At 41.2% G+C, this 20,112-nt stretch overlaps 1 protein-coding gene across 1 annotated transcript in view; it reads right to left on the bottom strand.

Moving 5' to 3' along the window:
* LOC149456761 (propionyl-CoA carboxylase alpha chain, mitochondrial-like) overlaps positions 1 to 20,112 on the bottom strand; it is a gene marked incomplete at its 3' end in the record, with an annotated part of 701,434 nt that overhangs the window by 451,971 nt on the left and 229,351 nt on the right. The window contains exons 8-9 of the mRNA XM_089684514.1: positions 19,537 to 19,573; positions 11,957 to 12,035 (exon numbers count right to left, since the gene is read on the bottom strand). Coding sequence (XP_089540640.1) covers positions 11,957 to 12,035; positions 19,537 to 19,573 — 116 coding nt within the window. The remainder of the gene's footprint in view (positions 1 to 11,956; positions 12,036 to 19,536; positions 19,574 to 20,112) is intronic.

Below are 20,112 nucleotides of genomic sequence, written 5' to 3'. Positions count from 1 at the left end.
CTGGGCTTTGTGGTACTTTAAGAAATACTTGCTTGGGAGGTGTCTGCTCATATGCACGACCCCCTCCCATTGTGCCAACTTGAGACAAAGGGATGTTTTTCTTTCTATAGATAAGACCTGGAAGAAGATCACACCTATAGTATGACGAAGATTGTTTTCCTGTGGAAATGACCAATCAAAGACTAATATAATGCTTATGCTGTTCTCACATGACTCTTGCATCATTTTGCATATATAAGCTCACTTTCTCATTATAATAAACTAGAAGTGTTCATAGACTGAACTTGTGTGTCAGCATGAGTCTCTTCCAGTGTGCACACATTCCAGAGCAAGCCAGTGTCATAAATTAGGACAGGAGCAGATAAGCACTGGACATTTTAGTCCTCGACTTAAGCAGCTGGTGCCAAGAAACCCGGGAACTCTGGGTCGTGAACCCGCAGACAGCCGACCTGAAAGGGCGTTAGGTGTCAATCAAAGCAGACAGGAAGAGCCTGATCAACTCTCATAGCATGGTAAGATATATTTTGCTATCTTACCAGTGCTTATCCTGTCTTTGTTGTTGATTCATTCCTGTGCCTGGTGCGGCTGCTAAAAGGTCACTAAAGGCAGGTAATATTGTTTGCCCGGAGTTTATTTGATCCTACTGCATGTGCTTATCTGTTGCCTGGTTCTCTGTTCTGTGTTTATTTTTGTGTGTCAGTCTTGAGGTGGAAGAGGAGTGGACCTACTGAGGGTTTTGACACCTAATTTCAAACAAGAGGAGGTGTCGTGTATGCATCACGGTAGTGTGACAGCGCGGTGCCTTAGCCATGTGTGGGGCTAGGAAGGGTTACTCAGTGATCTGTACTCATAGCCCGAGATAGACTGATATGTCATGTCCTAAATGTGTGTCTGTGAGTTAATGTTTGCCATTCATAACAGAAGGTTGGGGTTTGGTAAGGGTTAAGGAAAGTCTGGACAGCAGTGTGTGAAGAGTCTTGGATTTCTGTTAGGAAGGACAGAGAAGGTGGGAGGAGATGGGTCAGATGCTGATAAGACCCATAGAAAGGAATGTTAGCACGTGACCTGGTTGCACAGAGAGAAGAGGAAACAGTATGTGAAGGGATTAGTTAAGTTAGCAAAAGTATGTGGAATTAAAGATAAGGAGGTTAGACTATAGTCAGAGAAATGTCAGAATCTAATAAAAGAAAAAAAAAAGAAAGATGTCTTAGTTGACAAAAATTTGCTGAAGACAGCAAGAAGCTTGGTATAATGTAGCCAAGGTTGTCCACATCAGTGGACAGAACAGGTATTGCAATAGGAAAAAAAAAAACTGTTTACATGTTAAATATTGAAAAGGAACACCCACCGCCCTATATTTGGTCTGCAGACACTGGACTCCGCCCTTCATCTACCGCCCTCTCCTTTGTCACTTCCTGCCCAGCCCAGTGCACCTCCTGACGGCAGCCATCTTGCTGCACCTGCACTGTCATTTCCTGCGCAGCCCAGTACACTTCCTGGAGGCGGCCATTTTGGTACACCAAATCAGACATCCGGAGGACCTATGCCTCGAGTGAGCCGCCTCTACCCAGTGTGTCCGGTCTTACAAGCCGATGGTACATTCTACGTACAGCCGGATGTGCTGCGTATCCCCACCATGCCAGTCCTTGAACCTGACATGACCGCTAGTCCCGCGAGAGACAATTTTGTCCCCAATAGACCAAAAAGGAGCAAAAATTTGCATTCAGGGTCAACCTGGTCAGATATATCTTCTTTGGATGAGGAGGCTGCAGGTCCGGAACTTCCTACGCTATCCGCATATGCCTCTCCAGATGCCCCTCTTAGGCCACAGGCGACAGAAAGGACTCCTCAGGCAGGAAGACTCCACACCCCAGCAGATGCACCGGTGCTGTATGTCATATTTACTCTGTCACAGGCCTTTTCCCTGGTGGCCACATTGCCAGACCCCGAAAAGCAGCCCATGCCCTTTTATCACAGGATGGCTCAGATCCAAAAGATATTGTCAGCAGCCTGGAGAGACCTAGTCAGCCTGTGTGAGATAAAGGCAGGAGACTCATACTGGCCAATAATGGCACGAAGCCTTAACGACACCTGGAATGTCGATGACAAAGCCTTCTCCTCTGAAGTGGAATTTTGTACCCAACTGCATGACTGAGCCAAAAAAAGAATGGCCAATCAAGCCACTCTATGCCTTTTTTGACCTCATATTCTACTGCAGGTCATGGATTTCTGATGTTTCTTGGTTTATGCAACCACTCTATGATGCTCTCAAGTCTGAGCCTTTCCATCTGACCTCAGAGGCAGTCTCCAACTTCTTGGCTCTAAAACATTTATTTTCTTCAGCCCCAGCCCTAGGTCTACCAGACTAGGAGAACCCTTTCAAACTGTTCGTGCCTGAACGCCAAGGCCATGCCACAGGAGTTTTGGCCCAGTCCCATGGCAACCGCCTACGACCCGTAGGCTACTACTCATGCCGTTTATACCCAGTGGCTAGAGGAGCACCCTCGTGTCTGCGTGCAGTTTTCGCTGCTCAAGCTCTGCTGGATAAGACCTCTGATATTGTACTGGGACATGAACTTGTTCTCCTGGCGCTGCATAACATTGCTGGAATTTTAAACCAAGTCCAACCTAAACATTTGTCCACAGCGAGGCATCTTAGACTACAGTGTTCCCTCCAACTTCCTCATAACGTCACTCTCCTACGTTGCCAAACCCTGAATCCGGCCACTCTCCTCCCAATTGCTGAGGGGGGTAATGAAGAAAGTGGAGAGGATAATGGAGCCACTGAGCCTCATAATTGTCTTGAAGTGATGAAAATGGAAACCTTCCATCTCCCCACAGTGAGTGAAACACCTCTGCAGGACCCAGACTTCTACTTCTTTGTTGATGGTTCCAGATAAGCAGATGGAGGCAAATATCATACAGGATTTGCAGTCACTACTGCAGATACAGTCCTACAGGCAAGAGCCCTATCACCAGCAATATCTGCACAAGGAGCAGAACTTCAAGCGCTCACAACAGCATGGCAGATCGTGGAAGGAAAAAGGGCCAATATCTACACAGACTCCAGATACGCCTTTGGGGTGGCCCATGATTTCGGAGCCATATGGAAGGCGAGAGGATTTATGACTGCAGCAGGTATGTCCATAAGACATGGAACAGCCATTGGACGATTGCTGGAAGCACTCCTTCTACCCACTCAAGTGGCTATTCTGAAGGTAAAAGCTCACGGGAAATTAAACTCCCCAGAAGCCAAAGGCAATAATCTGGCACATTTGGAGGCAAAACGAGCGACCATGAAACCACCAGAAATGGAAGGAGAGGTGACCGGAGAGTGGGAACAAATATTCACCCTACAGACCTTATCTGTGGATAAAAGCTACCTCAAGGAACTCCAAGAAGCAGCAAGTCCAGAAGAAAAAGAAAGCCGGAGAAGAGCTGTTCTCAAAAACGGTCTGTTTGAGTGTAACAAGAGGTTTTGTTTATCCAGGAATATGTTTCCAGCTGTAGTCCAGTGGGCACACGGAGCAGCCCATCTGTCAAAGAACATCATGAACTCTCTCATCAAGTACTATATAGTGCCTGGAATCACCACATTGACGAACAATTTTTGCAGAACATGTGCCATCTGTGCAAAATGCAATCCGGGACGCACAGAGAAGACACCACAAAAACATTTGGCCAAACCCCTATACCCCTTTCAAAGGATACAAATTGACCATATCCAGATGCCAAAGAGTGGGCGGTTGAATACGCCCTAGTGGTGGTGGACATGTTTTCCGGTTCGCCAGAGGCCTTTGCTGTAACTAACATGACTGCTAAAACAACTGCGAAGAAACGCCTTACTGAGGTTGTATGCAGATATGGGCTTCCAGAGGTGATAGAGAGTGACCAGGGCCCTGCCTTCACAGCTTCAGTAACCAAAGACATATGGGCGGCATTAGGAGTCACTCTGGTGTTCCATACCCCCTATCACCACCAAAGTAGTGGAAAAGTAGAAAGAATGCTAAAAATAGCCCAAGAGACTGGCATGAGTTGGCCAGACAGTCTGCCAATTGCCCTATTTAGTGTCAGATACACACCAAGGGGAGAACACTCCCTATCCCCTTATGAGATTTTGTTTAGCTCAGCCCCCAGACTTGGTTGTTATTTTCCACAACAGTTGCAATTACAATCTGATGTGTTAACTGATTATGTGACAGTATTATCACGTGAATTAACCCGTATCTATGTCCAAGTGTTTTCTCCATTCCAGATCCTGAGTCAGATACAGGAACTCACAGCCTATTACCTGGAGATTGGGTATTAGTAAAGAAATTTGTGCGGAAACATTCCCTTGAGCCAAGATATGATGGTCCTTTCCAAGTTCTGCTGACCACAGCCACTTCTGCCAAGGTGGCGGGGAAGAACACTTGGATACACGCCTCCCACTGCAAGAAAGTCCCAACCCCTGAGAAAAAGGCGTCATCTACACCATGACAACTATGTTGTATATCCTTTTTCTAATGAGTCTGACAGAGGCTTAACAGGTGGCTATCACCGAAATAGGCGACACCACTATATTTTGGTACAACTCATCCAACACTCATGTAGCTATTTTCACCTTTGATTTCTGTAGTATAGATCCCATGTGGTGCTATGGCCGTGATCCATACGATCTTGGCACAACAAGCATATTCCGATGGTAGTGACCAGGTGTCATGAATAATTACCGGGGACCAAAAGTTTGGAAACAGATTGGAAGGGATTTGGACTGGTGAGTATGCTCTTGCAAAGGCCATTATGCCTCTCCACATCCTAGCAGAGAATACCCATGGCCCAATGCCTGGCAGTAGGAGGAAGCGAAAAGCTCCTTCTGGTAGTTTTGACCCACATGTGTATATAGATGCCATTGGAGTCCCAAGGGGGGTGTCTAATAAATTTAAAGCCAGACACCAAGTAAAAGCAGGCTTCGAATCCCTGATTCCCATGATAACTGTTAATAAAAATGTAGATTGGATAAATTACATATACTACAACCAACAGAGGTTTGTGAATTACACCAGAGATGCCCTCCAAGGAATCGTTGACCAGTTAGCCCCTACATCCTACATGACATTCCAGAATAGGATGGCTCTGGATATGATTTTAGTGGAAAAAGGAGGTGTCTGTAAAATGATAGAAGGAACCGGAACATGTTGAACATATATTCCTGACAATACTGGCCCGGATGGTAAGGTTACTCTGGCTATAAAGAAATTGGAAGACCTGTCAGTTGAGTTGAAGAAGAATTCAGGGATCACAGACCCGTGGGATCAATATTTCAGTTGAATGAATGGGTGGCAAAAGATACTTGCCCAAATAGGGGTAACTGTACTAATAATTCTGATTTTCCTGGCCCTGGTTGTATGCTGTGTTATACCATGTGTGAGGAAATTGATGAACAAAGCTGTAGACAACAGTACACCTATCTTCCTGAACCAGAAGCAAGAGGATCTCCATATGATAAATGAAGAAAAACCTTATACCCCATTACGGTCTCTCCCCGCCAACAGTTATCTCACAATTTTGTAGGGATAGCATCTGACTTCCTTATGTACAAAGTCTGTGGAAAGGGGGGTGATGAAATAGTCATCACCTGTCTAACGTACAGCATAAAAGAGTTCCAAGGTACATAAGGACAGATGAGCTAGGCTTTATAGGGACAGAGTAAAATAGTCATTTTAAGGGGGGACTGTGATGGATATGGTAAAATGCCTATTTCGTTTCCTATTGAATATATAAATTTTTGTATACATTTTATACATATCTACTTTTATACTTTAATACTATTTTATATTCTAAATGTTTTGTATGAATATATATATATATGTTGTGTGAATATTTTCTGCCTGCTGGGCTTTGTGGTACTTTAAGAAATCCTTGCTTGGGAGGTGTCTGCTCATATGCACGACCCCCTCCCATCGTGCCAACTTGAGACAAAGGAATGTTTTTCTTTCTATAGATACGACCTGGAAGAAGATCACACCTATAGTATGACTAAGATTGTTTTCCTGTGTTAATGACCAATCAAAGACTAATATAATGCTTATGCTGTTCTCACATGACTCTTGCATCATTTTGCATATATAAGCTCACTTTCTCATTATAATAAACTAGAAGTGTTCATAGACTGAACTTGTGTGTCAACATGAGTCTCTTCCAGTGTGCGCACATTCCAGAGCAAGCCAGCGTCATAAATTAGGACAGGAGCAGATAAGCACTGGACATTTTAGTCCTCGACTAAAGCAGTACTAGGCCACTAGTGCTTGCCAGTTCACCAAAAGGTAGCGCGGCACTAGTATTGGCACTCTGCTGCATATGAGTGTCATCAAAATTTACCAATAAGTGCTAGCAGAGACCAGGCCTGATTCTGCCAACACTGCGGTTTTGTGTGCAATGTATCAAGTGACAGTGACCTACTGACACTGCACTTGCTGGGGGAAAAGGGGGGGGGGTAAGTGTAGGGGCTAAACGCAGGTGCTGGCAGGTGCCGGAGCTGATCCCACTGATGCTGCGTTTTTGGGGACGCTATACTAATGTGAACGCTGATATAGTGCTGATCTGTTCAAAGATATTGATCCGTTCAGGCACTATATTAGCAATGGAGGTTTATTGTGTATGAGTGTGATCCTGGCAATCAAGGGGTTAAATGTGATTACTGGTGTACTGGCGCCATCTCGGAGGGGCGTGAAAAACCGCGGGAGCGCAAATCACGTAAATATGTGATTTTGATCACCAGTGCTGTCCTGTAGCAGTATTTCTGCTAAAGGGGGGTCAGGAAGCGGTTACAGAAACTGTTTGTTATGGCGCTGCGTTACTTTAACTGAAAATTGCAGTCATGCAACACTGCACCCAAATGAAATTTATGTCATTTTTTCCACACGAATTGAGCTTTCTTTTGGTGGTATTTGATTGCCTGTGAGTTTTTTATTTTTTGCACTATAAAAAAAAAAAAAAAAAAAAAAAGACAGTTTTGAAAACAATATTTTGGACTTTTTGCTATAAACCATGTCAAGTAAAGAAATTTCAAAATCAAATTTCGTCATAAATTTTGGCCAAAATGTATTCTGCAACATGTCTTTGCTAAAAAAAAATTAAGTGGTTTACATGAAAGCTATAGCTTTTACATATGCCGGTATAGATACTAGATTTTTTTTTTAAACTAATAATAACGGCGATCAGCGACTTATGGCAGGACTGCAGCGGACATTCTGACACTGGGGGGAACTGACTTGGGGTTACTGACATCCCCAGTGACACCAATACAGTGATCAGTGGAAAAAAAAAAAAAAAAAAAGCACTGACACTGTACTAATGGCACTGGGGAGGAAGGGGTTAACATTAAAAGGCAATCAAAGGGTTAACTGTGTGAGGGGAGTGTTTCACTAGGGGGCAGGGGGTGTGTGCTTCACAGTTACACACTGTCCCGGAAAGTGTTTGCCAGCAATCGCCGGGATCCGGCGGGTAATCACCGGCCGGGACCCGGTGATTGACACCCGTGGCCGCGATTGGTGCCGCAGGAAGGGCAGGCACATGCCCCCTACCATGTAAACAGGGTGACGTTTATAAACGTGATCCTGCCTACAGGGGCCACTTTGCTACAATAAATGTACTGTGGGAGGTCCCCTAGTGGTTAAAACGAACTCTCTTGGCATACAGAGAAAAACTGTCTCAAACAGATTTTGCAAAGCATCTCACATGCATTTTAAAAGTGGCGCAGCACAAGCTAAATTCAAGTACAAGTTCTAGACAGGTACATGAATTTGGAGAATTCTTTAGCACTTTTAGAGTGCATGAACGACACTTTCACAAAATCTGCCTGCGCCAGTCTTTATGAATTCCAAGGATAGTGGATTGCAGTTTGTGTGTGGGGCTGCGTAGCCACAGACCAGTCAGGGAGCCCATGCTGATTGTGTTTACAGCCAACAATGGACATGAGAGCATCAGAACTGGACTATGGAACGATATAAAAAGTTATCGTTTAAGTGTTGATTTGGCCTCCAAATTCTCCAGATCTCAATCCAATCAAGCATCTCTGGAATGTGCTGAAAAAACAGGCCCAATCCATGGAGGCCCCACCTCACAACTTACAATACAAGATCAGCTGTTGACAGCTTGATGCCAGATACCACACAATAGCATCTGAGGTCTAGTGGAGTCCATGGCTAGGCAAATCAGAAATGTTTTGGTGGAGGATGTTTGGAGTCAGAACATGCTTGGCTATTCACACAGGATTTGCCATAGACTGTACAGTGCTGAGGTCTCCTTTATGCTATTCCCCCTGCTGCATGAATGTTCTTAGCTTATAGTGTGAGAATATTTTCTTTAATAGCAAATACTAACTTCTCATGGTCTAATTATCTTATGGCTGTTTTTATTCCAGGAAAAAAGAAAACTAAACATATTAAAAACATTACGGGTATTATTCATTACCCTTGCGCAAAGGTTAAGACATGTGCAAAGCAATTTTTTTTATTAATAGGACCTTCGTGAATTTCATTATCAAAGAAAAACTGGTCTTCAAAAACATTTAATTTTTAGGTGTATACTTTTTGCTATTACTATGACTCACCACCAAAAAAAATCTAAATAAATTCTCCCACCTCAGTGGTTTGCAAATATATCATATATGTATAAATTATTTGTTGGTGGTACTCATAAGTAGGGCAAAGAAGATATGATCTTTCTTTTAATCTTACCTAAAACACACCAATACTATTTTTTTTAATCCAATCTTTGGCTCCGTTCACACTAGTGCAATGTCAGATGTGATTTGAGTTGCACAGAATCACAGGACAATGGAAATCACATTGTTTTGAGTGGTCTGGTTCACATCAATGCAACTCAGCATTACGCAATTTTGGAAAAAGGTTCTTGTACAACTTTGGTGAGATTTTAGTGCAGTTTTGGCCCATAGAATTTGCAGACCTTAAAGTTGCATCCACATTGCACTACATAAATCACACTTAAAATCGGATCAAAGATGAATTGCAGCTTGACCCCTATTTAGATCAAGCCCTCTTCTAGCTCTTTCCTTTTTTTTTTTTAATACCCAGTGCTTTACATATATATTATATATTCACATCAGTCCCTGCCCTCAGCGACTACATTCACCACTCACATTCATACATACACATAATAAGCCACTTTAGACCAAGCAAATCAACCTACAAACATGTCTGTGGAGTGAAGGAGTACTCAGTAGGAAAAAAGAATATTAAATTCATTTATAAAAACCTTTGCTAGACTATATGACTAAAGCAATGTTGGTGTCATAATAAAGGGGACAGAATAAAAATTGTACTTTTTTTTTAGTAACACAAGGTAGCATATTTTAAAATCAGTGACTGACATTCACTGAACATTTACTGCAAATGAACTTTCCTGGTCACTGCGTTTTAACATACAGTGAGTGATTCACCACCAATGCATGTGTGGTGAATGTCACAGCTACTGCTTCATAAAATATGTCCCTAGTTGTTTTACATTTGTCACTGGTCAAACTGAAAAAACAGCATATCTTTGAGCTGTTTAAACCTTTTTGCTATTACTATTTGAAAACAATATCACTAAAACATACCATAAAAAGTATTACATTGTAAATTCTGTATCATAAGTAATAGTGAGATTAGTGCCAAATATAATGGGTTCATTCTAATGTTTCCAAGAAACCAATCACACAATCACATGAACACTGGCATTTTGTATTATCAGTAATTTCTTGAAACTATTATCATTTTTATGTGTATACACACACAGCGCATAGAATATCATGACTACACACAGTTTAACGGTTTATAAGTAATGAATTTGCTTACTACAGTTAATTCTGTGGCAGAATAAAATCCTTCAGCGCTATCCATATGTTCTATGCATAATCAACTAATATCAAACCTGCACTACACACAGGAGCACCACACATTTATAAAACACACCTATATGCTATACAAACGTGTATTTCTTCTGGACCCTAAAGTCAGTGGAGCGCATTAGAACCTAATTAAAGTCCTATTTAAAGAAAAACTATTGCTAGAGAGCAGCATGATTGACAAACATCAGGCCATGTGATTTGGCAAGTCACATGACCAAGCCCTACTCCAATCAGAGAGCTCTCTCTGCTGCAATAAGCTGAGGAAACTTGCAGCTCTGCCAGCTACATACTGCAGCCCACATTTTATGATGCCCTATGTGCATATAACGAAGAGCAGACAGCGTTATCTGCTCTCCATTATAAATCAGGTCCTTAGATTTGTGCTGCTAAACATTCTTCAAAATAAAGGTCTCCATGCTAAGACAACACCATATACTGTATTCTTCTGCTGCATGTACCATCAATCCACACAGTAGTAAAGAGAAATGACTGCTAAAGATCCTACCTAATCCAAAACTTCCAGGAAAGTTTGATTTCTGCTCCTCCATTGCGCTCATTAGTTCAAACTACCAGTCCCATATCACTACTGCAGCCTGTAATGATGTAGAGGCCAGTAGGAGAAACCACAGTACAAAAGTGGGAAACCAGGAAACTGACACTCTCTTAAGTGTCAGATTTTGCAGGATCTTCAGCAGGAGCATACTCTCCACTATTGCAGAGATAGAGATGTTGCATGTCTTACATTATTGTTTGACCTAAAATTGATTAGTCACAGATTAACTTTAAAACTATTGAACTATAAGGACAACTCTTTCAGACAGTGAAACATAATAGGGTTAATGGAAGAAACCATATAATTTGATAAAAACAAGTGGTAGAACAGCTCCAGGGTCTTCTGAGCAGATTTAAATCCTTTCATAGAAGTAACCAAACCTCTAAATCCCCTGATGTTCCTGAGACCTTTTATCAAGGAAATATCTAAAACTCAAGTTGCTGTATGTGCCTTAAAGCTTAACCCCTTCACGCCTAAGGATAAAACAAATCTAAACGCCTAAGCACAATTTTGCAACGTTGACATGTGTTAGTAAAACCGTACATATCATCACAACTACGTTGTACATCCAGGTGAATTATACCTTGTTTTTTTCAGGACAAATTGGGCTTTCATTTGGTGGTAAATGGTAATAGATATCTCCTGATTTTGTTTTATAATATGAAAGGAAAACTGGCCCAAAATAGTAAAAAAAAATGTTTTTTATTTAGCTGTGTGGTTCTTGTTACTACCATAACCTACCACCAAAAAACAACCCAAAATAAATTATCCAGCTCCGCAGCAATACCATAGATGTGTATGTCATTTGTTGTTTGTAACCGTAGTACAGCCCAGAAACAATAGTACACATTGTCTTTTTTTTTTTTTTTTTTTTTTTTAGAACCTTTTCTTTCCCCCTCTATTCCAGGAGTTAGAGAGATACAATGCATCTCTCTCCTCCATGCATAGAGAGAGAAAAAAAAACAAGGGGTCCGGGCTGTACAGTGACTGATCACTGTGACAACCAGAGGCTATCACAGCGATCATGTGACACCGCAGTCTTTGTGCTGGGAGCGTGCCATGCAGCACGCTCCCAGCAGAAAGACAAGTACGCAAATATGAGGCACCACGGAAAAAAGCCCAGTTCTGTGAAGCGGCATATTTGTGTTACGTCGACATCAAGGGGTTAAAGATGTAGAGCTAGGTTCTCTTAAGTATCATGTTGCAAAAGGTGACTGTACAGTAAACTTTTGTGGCTTCCAAAAATGTGGCAAAGGTCCAGTCCCCTAGCCACTGCTGTTGCCAGTACAAACTTTGTTCTCAAGCTTTTGATAGAGAATCCATATCTACAGTTATAATTTCATACGCCAACAGTACTCTAATAAACACAGGAGAAAAGAAAAAAAGCAGAAGGACAGAGAATCACTGGTATAGACTTGAAATTACTTTGAAGTGACATGTCCACAATGGAAAGGAGGAGGATTTGGTAAGTGCAACATTAAACAAGGTTAGCATTGTGGACAGCATCTCACCTGGTCTCTTCATCATCCCAAGCAATCCTCATGCCTTTCCCGCCACCACCTGCTGAGGCCTTGATCATAACCGGGTAGCCTAACAGCAGGGAGCAATTAAACACAAGTTCAGACTTTGATCATTTGGTCATATGAACATGACAGTTTGCCACATGTCATGTGTTACAGTAAACAATACCACCTTCTTTTTTTTTTTTTTTTAACTGCTTCATACCTGAGGAGCCTACTCATGCACATTTTCATTAAAAAGGAGGCTATTTTAACCTATTAAAATTAAATAAGGAATTTCTGAAAAATTGCTCTGCCAATTTCCTGAGACACCTGCAATAGGGATTGTGACACTGCATAAAGAAATAGGTTTTTTAAAGCATATAAATTAACACATGTACACTGCTATTAGAATGCATAAATACTAAAAATGTAGAAAACAGGAGGATATAATTTACTGGGATATTATGTGCTACCTGCCACTGTATAGTAACCATATACATAGATAAATAGGATAAATCTGGTAAATGTGCAAAATTGACATTCATCTGAATATATGCATATATTTGTCCCATCTGCTAAATTCATGTAATGCACAAGTATAAACATTTGTAAAATGATGACATTTGAAAAGTAACTATAAAAGCTATCATGAAATTGAAAGAGAAAATGCCTAATGCTTTTGCAAAACTGATGGGTCTCAGTGTGCACCATAATGGTAGATGAATGTGTCTGAATTAAAGTGGTTTTAAACTCAAAAGGTTCTCTGCTTTAAGGTAAAAAGCCTTCCATTACCAGTCCCCCACCCCATCCCTAAACACTTACAAAGGGTCCTCTCTCGATCTAGAGCTGTGCCCGGCTGCAGAGCCACAGCTCTGCTTTCCTGGCCTTTCTGGACACTCTGAGAGCAGCATGTCCCCCCATAATCTAATGATAGAAAATGGAATGCTTTCCAGGCTCCTACAGGAAAAAAATAATACTTTTTTTTCTACATAAATATGTGCATTTATTATTTATTGTCACATGAACCTGCAGAGCATTGCCTCCGCAATCTTTGGATCGCTGGGTCAATGCCAGGCTTCTGCACACAATGCCTGCTGCTCTGTTGCCCATATCTCCATTACAGAGCTGTAAGCAGTATGAATGGACTATGAGTGTGCTTTGGCGTTTTTAATGCCCAAAAGCACCTCTCCTGAGTGAGATTCTTCTGCATTCAGGAGAAGGAGCTTTGATTGCCTCTAAACACTGCTGCTCTTAAACTCCTCTAAAAGCTTGTGTGCATCAACACATAGGATTTTACTGAGGTGCGTTCAGGGGCTTAGGGGAAAAAAATGCCAAAAAGCCCCAAAACCATCAGTTTAAGAGCAGCAGTGTGCAAGAGGCCTTGGCAGATTTTCTTTAATTTCCCATCTCATAGCCAAAACAAGAAGTTTAAAGACATATCTTCAAAGTGAGGGAATTCCTGAGTGTCAACAGTACTGGTATCAATATTGAAAGATTTCCCCTTTTTTTTCTGTTCTAGTGACAGCCCAAAATGTGTTACTCCCCTTAATTTCACTTCAGAGATAAATGGTAAACAGAACAAACAGGGTGAATATCCCACAGAAACTAATAGCCAGACAGGCATTCCAATCCAGTGATGGAGGAAAAAAGTAAGTGAACCCTTGTAAGTGGTCAAACCTCCTTTAGCAGCAATGACTTAAAGCAAGACCTTTCAGTAGCTATGGGTCAGACCTGCACAATGTTCAGGAGGAATTTTTGACCATTCGTCTTTACAAAACTGCTTTAGCTAGGGCACATTTGTAGGATGTCTGGTGTAAGTGGCTCTCGAGGTCATTCCACAGTATATCTTTCAGGTGTGGGTTCTGACTTGACCACTCAAAAAGGCGCATTTTCTTTTTCGTAAGTAAGTCTGTGGTGGATTTACTTTGATGCTTAGGATCATTGTCCTGCTGCATCACCCAACTCTACTAAGCTTCAGCTGGCAGACAGCAACCCTGACATTATCCTGTATTATTATTATTATTATTATTATACAGGATTTATATAGTGCCAACAGGATATTTTGGTAAACTTGTGAATTCATTTTCTAAGGTGTTCACATACTTTTCCTTGCCACTGTATATACAGTGGGTATAGAAAAGAACCACTCCCTAGACATACATAGGGAAACATTTCTCTTGAGCTTTTCATAATGCAAAAGCACTTCAAAAACTCCTCAGTGTGAAAGCAGCCTAAGTCTGTTGGGGTATGTCTCTACTAACTTTATATATATATATATATATATATATATATATATATATATATATATATATATATATAAAATTTAGCATTTCCTTTCCGGGTAGGGGGTGCGCGTGAGCCCTACTTGCGCCAGCTGTCAATCGCCGGGTCCCGGCAGGTAATGACTCGCCGGTGCCCGGTGATTTGCGGAGATCTCAAACGGGGAGGAGGACTGTTTTGTTTACCAACAGTCCTCCTCCCTGTCAGCTCAGGCACACAGCCATCCAGAACAGTGTGATTACAGTGAAGTACATTGACACGCCCCCTAGTATAACACTCCCAGCACAGTTAACCCTTTGATCACCCCTCATGTTAACCCATTCCTGCCCAGTGCCATTAGTACAGCGTCAGTGCTTTTTTTTTTTTTTTTAGCACTGATCACTGTATTGGTGTCACTTGGGATGTCAGTGACACCAAGTCAGTTCCCCCTATGTCAGAATGTCCGCTGCATTCCCGCTATAAGTTGCTGATTGCTGCCATTACTAGTAAAAAAAAAAAAATTTCCAGTATATAACTTTCACGTAAACCAATTTACACATATTGGGATTTTGTTTAGCAGACATGCAGCAGAATACATTTTGGTGTAACTTTATGACGAAATTTGATTTTCTAAATTTTTTTTACTGGATATGTTTAATAGCAAAAAGTCAAAAATATAGATTTTTTTTCCAAATTGTCGGTCTTTTTGTTATTATAGCGCAATACGTGTAAACGTATTGGTTTATGTGAAAGTTATAGCGTTTACAAATGGCGGTATATATACTGGAATTTTTTTTTTTTTTTTTTTTTTTACTAGTAATAGCAGCAATTGGCGACTTATAGCAGGACTGTGGCAGGCATTCTGACACTGGGGGGGGGGGGGACTGAAATCCCCAGTGACACCAATACAATGATCAGTGCTAATAAAAAGCACTGACACTGTACTAATCATACTGGGCAGGAAGGGGTTAACATGTGGGGAGATCAAAGGGATAACTGTGTGCGGCTTCACATTATGTGCTGTGTGTGCTTTCAACTGTAAGCACACTGCTTTGCAGGGCTCTGTAATGCAGAGCCATACAAAGCAATGTGCAGGGGCTGACAGGGGAGAGAACTGTATTGTTTTTGATATTTTGTCCCATCCATTTTTTCTTCTATCCTGACAAGTGCTCCAGTCCCTGCTGCAGAGAAGCACCCCCATAACAGAATATGCTTTAATGTAGGAATAGTGTTATTTGGAAGGTCAGCAGTATTGGATTTCCACCAGACATATTGTTTAGCGTTGAGGCCAAATAATTTAATTTTAGTCTCATCTGACCATAACATCTCTTTTCATGTGGCCTCAGAATCTTCAAGGTGCATTTTGACAAAGTTCTTGACTTCATGCTGCCTTTGAGGATTGGCTTTTTTCGTGCAACCCTCCCATACAAGCCACATTTGTGTAGAAATGTTGATATTGTTGTCACATGCACACAATGAATACGCTTTGTCATAAATTCCAGCAACTACTTGCTAGTTGCTGTAGGCCACTTGGTAGCCACTCTGGATGAAAAGCCAGAAGGAAACTGGTCAGTCTGGAACAGTGTTCCGATCCAGGGAGGGTCTTTGTTGTGCCATATACCTTTCATTTCTTAATAATATGCTTCACTATGCTTCTAGGCATTGATAATGTCTATCCACAACTTTGTCCTTGAGATCTTTTAACAGTGCCTCGCCACCCATAGGTGATTGTTTGCTTCAGTTGCACTACCAGGGACTGAAATGCTCCAGAAAAAGCTATTTTCCTGCTGAGCTAATCAAAATGACCAAAGCTGATCACAGTTGAAAGTCAAATGGTCTTATGTGCCATTGAGAAGGTAAATAGCTACACCTGATTGAGTTCACAATCACATTTTTAGAAGGGGGGGGGGGGGGGGTGATCCTTTTTCCAACTTGGCAATTCTGTTTTTCAATTAAAAAAAAAACAAAAACTGACATGTTGGTGCTATAACTTTCACTGGATGTTATAAGTTAATGCAGCTGGATAAAAGAAAAAAACAGTCAGCGTCCGTTTTCATTTAAATCTGCAAATGTGATTCTTTTAAATACCCACTGTATTTTATCATTTTAAATGCTTTTACATGATGGCCCTAAAATTATTGTTCTTACTCCAATGAGCACAGCAATATCTAAATATGTGTGGTGTAATTGTCATTTTCATACAAAAGTACACCCGACAAATGTATGCATTTGCATTAGCGTGTGCATGGGGGTATGTGACTAAGAATTTAGATTTTTTTTTTCATTTTCCTTTATTAAATTTTAATACTTTTTTCAAACCTAACTTTATAACTATCACAAGGGAACGAAGCTGATGGAGCATAAATTGGAGGGAAATGTCACTTTCTGTAGCATGTAGAAATGATCAGGCAGCTTTAAAATCCTTACATAGGTGGTGGCAGAAGGATTAAAGCTGCTGTCTGGAAATACAAAAAGAAAAAAGAAAACTAACCAAGTGTCCTATATACAGTGAAGGAAAGAAGTGTTTGATCCCCTGCTGATTTTGAATGTTTGCCCACTCACAAAGAAATGATCAGTCAAAAAATCGAATGGTAGGTGTATTGTAACACAGAAAGAATAGCAACAAAAAATTCTAAAGAAATGCATGTCTAACAAATTATGCACTGATTTGCATGTTCATAAGGGAAATAAGTATTTGATCCCCTTCACAAATCATGACGTAGTACTTGGTGGCAAATCCCTTGTTGGCAATCACAGAGGTCAGACGTTTCCTGTAGTTGGCCACCAGGTTTGCACACATCTCAGGAGGGATTTTGGCCCACTCCTCTTGGCAGATCCTCTCCAAGTCATTAAGGTTTGGTGGCTGATGTTTGGCAACTCGAACTTTCAGCACCCTCCACAGATTTTCAATCGGATTAAGGTCTGGAGACTGGCTAGGCCACTCCAGGACCTTAATGTGCTTCTTCTTGAGCCACTTCTTTGTTTCCTTGGCCGTGTGTTTTGGGTCATTGTCATGCTGGAACACTCATCCACGACCCATTTTCAATGCCCTGGCTGAGGGAAGAAGGTTCTCACCCAAGATTTGATGGTACATTGCCCCGTCCATCGTCCCTTTGATGCGGTGCAGCTGTCCTGTCCCCTTAGCAGAAAAACACCCCCAAAGCAGAATGTTTCCACCACCATGTTTGACAGTTGGGATGGTGTTTTTGAGGTCATAGGCAGCATTCCTCCTCCTCCAAACACAGCGAGTTGAGAAGATGTCAGAGAGCTCAATTTTGGTCTCACCTGACCACAACACTTTCAACCAGTCCTCTGCATCATTCAGATGTTCAGTGGCAAACGTCAGACGGGCCTGGACATGTGCTTTCTTGAGCAGAGGGACCTTGGGAGCACTGTAGGATTTCAATCCTTGTCAGCCTAGTGTGTTACCAATTGTTTTCTTGGCGACTGTGGTCCCAGCTGCCTGGAGATCTTAGACAAGATCCTCACGTGTAGTTCTGGGATGATACGTGTGTTCTGGGATGTTCTCATGATCATTGACACTCCACGAGGTGAGATTTTGTATGGTGCTCCAGACCTAGGGAGACTGATAGTTGTTTTGGGTTTTTTCCATTTGCGAATGATTGCACCAACTGTTGTCATCTTCTCACCAAGCTGCTTGGTGATAGTTTGATAGCCCAGTCCACCCTTGTGTAGGTCTACAATCTTGTCCCTGATATCCTTGCACAGCTCTTTGGTCTTTGCCATGGTGGAGAGTTTGATTGCTCCGGTGAACAGGAGTCTTTTATACAGGTAACAAAATGAGATTAGCAGCACTGCCTTTAAGAGACTGCTTCTAATCTCAGCTTGTTACCTGTATGAAAGACACCTGGTAGCCAGAAATCCTGCTGAATGATAGGGGATCAAATACTTATGAACATGCAAATCAGTGCATAATTTGTTAGACATGCATTTCTTTTGAATTTTTTGTTGCTATTCTATCTCTCAGTGCTACAATACACCTACAATTTGATTTTTAGACTGATCATTTCTTTGTGAGTGGGCAATCATTCAAAATCAGCAGGGTATCAAATACTTATTTCCTTCACTGTCTATTGTTGGGGCAGTTTTTCATGGAGTCACTTGCTCCCTATATTTGTGATCAGGAAATGCTGCTTGCTAACTTGTAGTAGCAATATTTCCCTTTGAGGAGACCATTCATCCACAAAAACATAACTGCGCGATGGGTGACCAGTCTGTTCACTGTTCCCTTTACCTCTTCAGAGGGGTGTCACATCAGGTGCCCTGCAGACTCCTCCTACTTGCACTGCGGGAAGCCAATATTAACTGACCTAAAACAAGTATACAGATCTGGAAAGTCAGAAAAAGTTAAAAGCACTAATCTGAATATTTTCCCAGGTCTGTGATCCAAAGTATTAAAGTAAGAGAGTGAGTAAAAATAAGAGCCAAGCCTCTAGAATTTTAAGATGACATTAGCAATGGCAGTCTTCCCGTCTCTCTTGTTGTGATCTACTACTGCTTTTCCTTATTTGATACAAGAGTTAAGTTATTCCTTATAATGCACTAAAACTCACATCTATTGACAGATATAGACAAGATGGAAGGCCACAGGCTGACAGAAATTTACTGCAAGGCATACCTGGTCATATTCTGAGCTAAAGTTAGGCACAGTCAGCAATACAAATAGTCAATCCCACAAACGAATAGAAAAAGATCATCCAAAAGAGTTTTTGCCTACAGTAGAGAGGATTCATACTGATGCGAGTGAAGCCTACTTTCTTTAACAAGTACCAGAATGTCCTCAGACTGTAAAAAGCACACTAAAATATGCTTTGAACACAGATAGTATTTTCAACACTCAAATTACTCAAATACAAAAAAAATAAAATAAAATGGCGGCCTAAGAAAGTTCTGGAATTCAAGATGTGAATGTCAACAAATTACTGAACATATACTGTACACATCATAAATTCAATGGCAAAATTATATAAAAGAAATGTGCTACTCAAACGTTTGTTCATTATCATATAAACAGCCACACAAATTGCAAAAAACAAGCAAGAAATCACATCAAATCAGTACACAGCAAAGTGAGAATCCACCTTACGCATTAATACTTTAACTGAATAATCAACTGTCAAGATAGCATATGGTACTGGCTAAAGAATAAAAAGCTAGAGCTGAGAGTCTTCAAAAGCCATGAACAAATGAGATCTTAAACTATTAAAACATTATTTGTTCTATAGGTATTACCTATTACACATTTAATTTAGTCAAGCATGTCTAGTAAGAGGCATACAAATCCCACCATAGCTAATTTAAGAACTTACCAATTTCCCTTGCAATTCTGACAGCTTCATCTGCATCCTGTAAAAGCAGGAAATGAGACTCACGTTAATCCCATCAGCCACTGCACTGTGTCCTTAGGGCAGTCATATATTGCACTACTGTCTCCTCCGATTCATTTAATGTTTGATTTTACAACCTTCTGACCCTGCTCATTCAGAGGAATGTAAAATTAATACCATAAGTGGAATGTAAATTATACCTGATCATTATTAAACGGCAAGGAGGAAAACTCAAAGCGCACCCCAATCAGCTGACAGGAAGCTAAGTTAGTATTGAGAGATGGCTTTCTGCAGTGGCTAAAATGAAGTGATTAAATTTCAGAGTTTACAATCCATAATGGGCCATAAATCAGAACATTACAGCCTGTCGGCTGCAGCTTGTTTCTGTCTCCTCTTCTATTTGCCTGTCATGTTTTCCATGAAGCTGTCAGCAGGGGGAGATGATTCTCTTTTGTTTGGAATGGTGTTGGTTTTACCAGCCTCTTAAAGGAGAGAACTAAGTAAAACACTGCACAAAAAACTCGATACCATCTGTCATAAAAATGTGGTTCAAACCAT

Source organism: Staurois parvus, unplaced genomic scaffold (assembly GCF_062004578.1).
Source record: "Staurois parvus isolate SC_StPar_1 unplaced genomic scaffold, SC_StPar_1.0 ptg000349l, whole genome shotgun sequence".
Classification (NCBI taxonomy): domain Eukaryota; kingdom Metazoa; phylum Chordata; class Amphibia; order Anura; family Ranidae; genus Staurois; species Staurois parvus.
The sequence above is the reverse complement of the archived record's forward strand: the minus strand, read 5'-3'. Positions and strand labels throughout refer to the sequence as shown.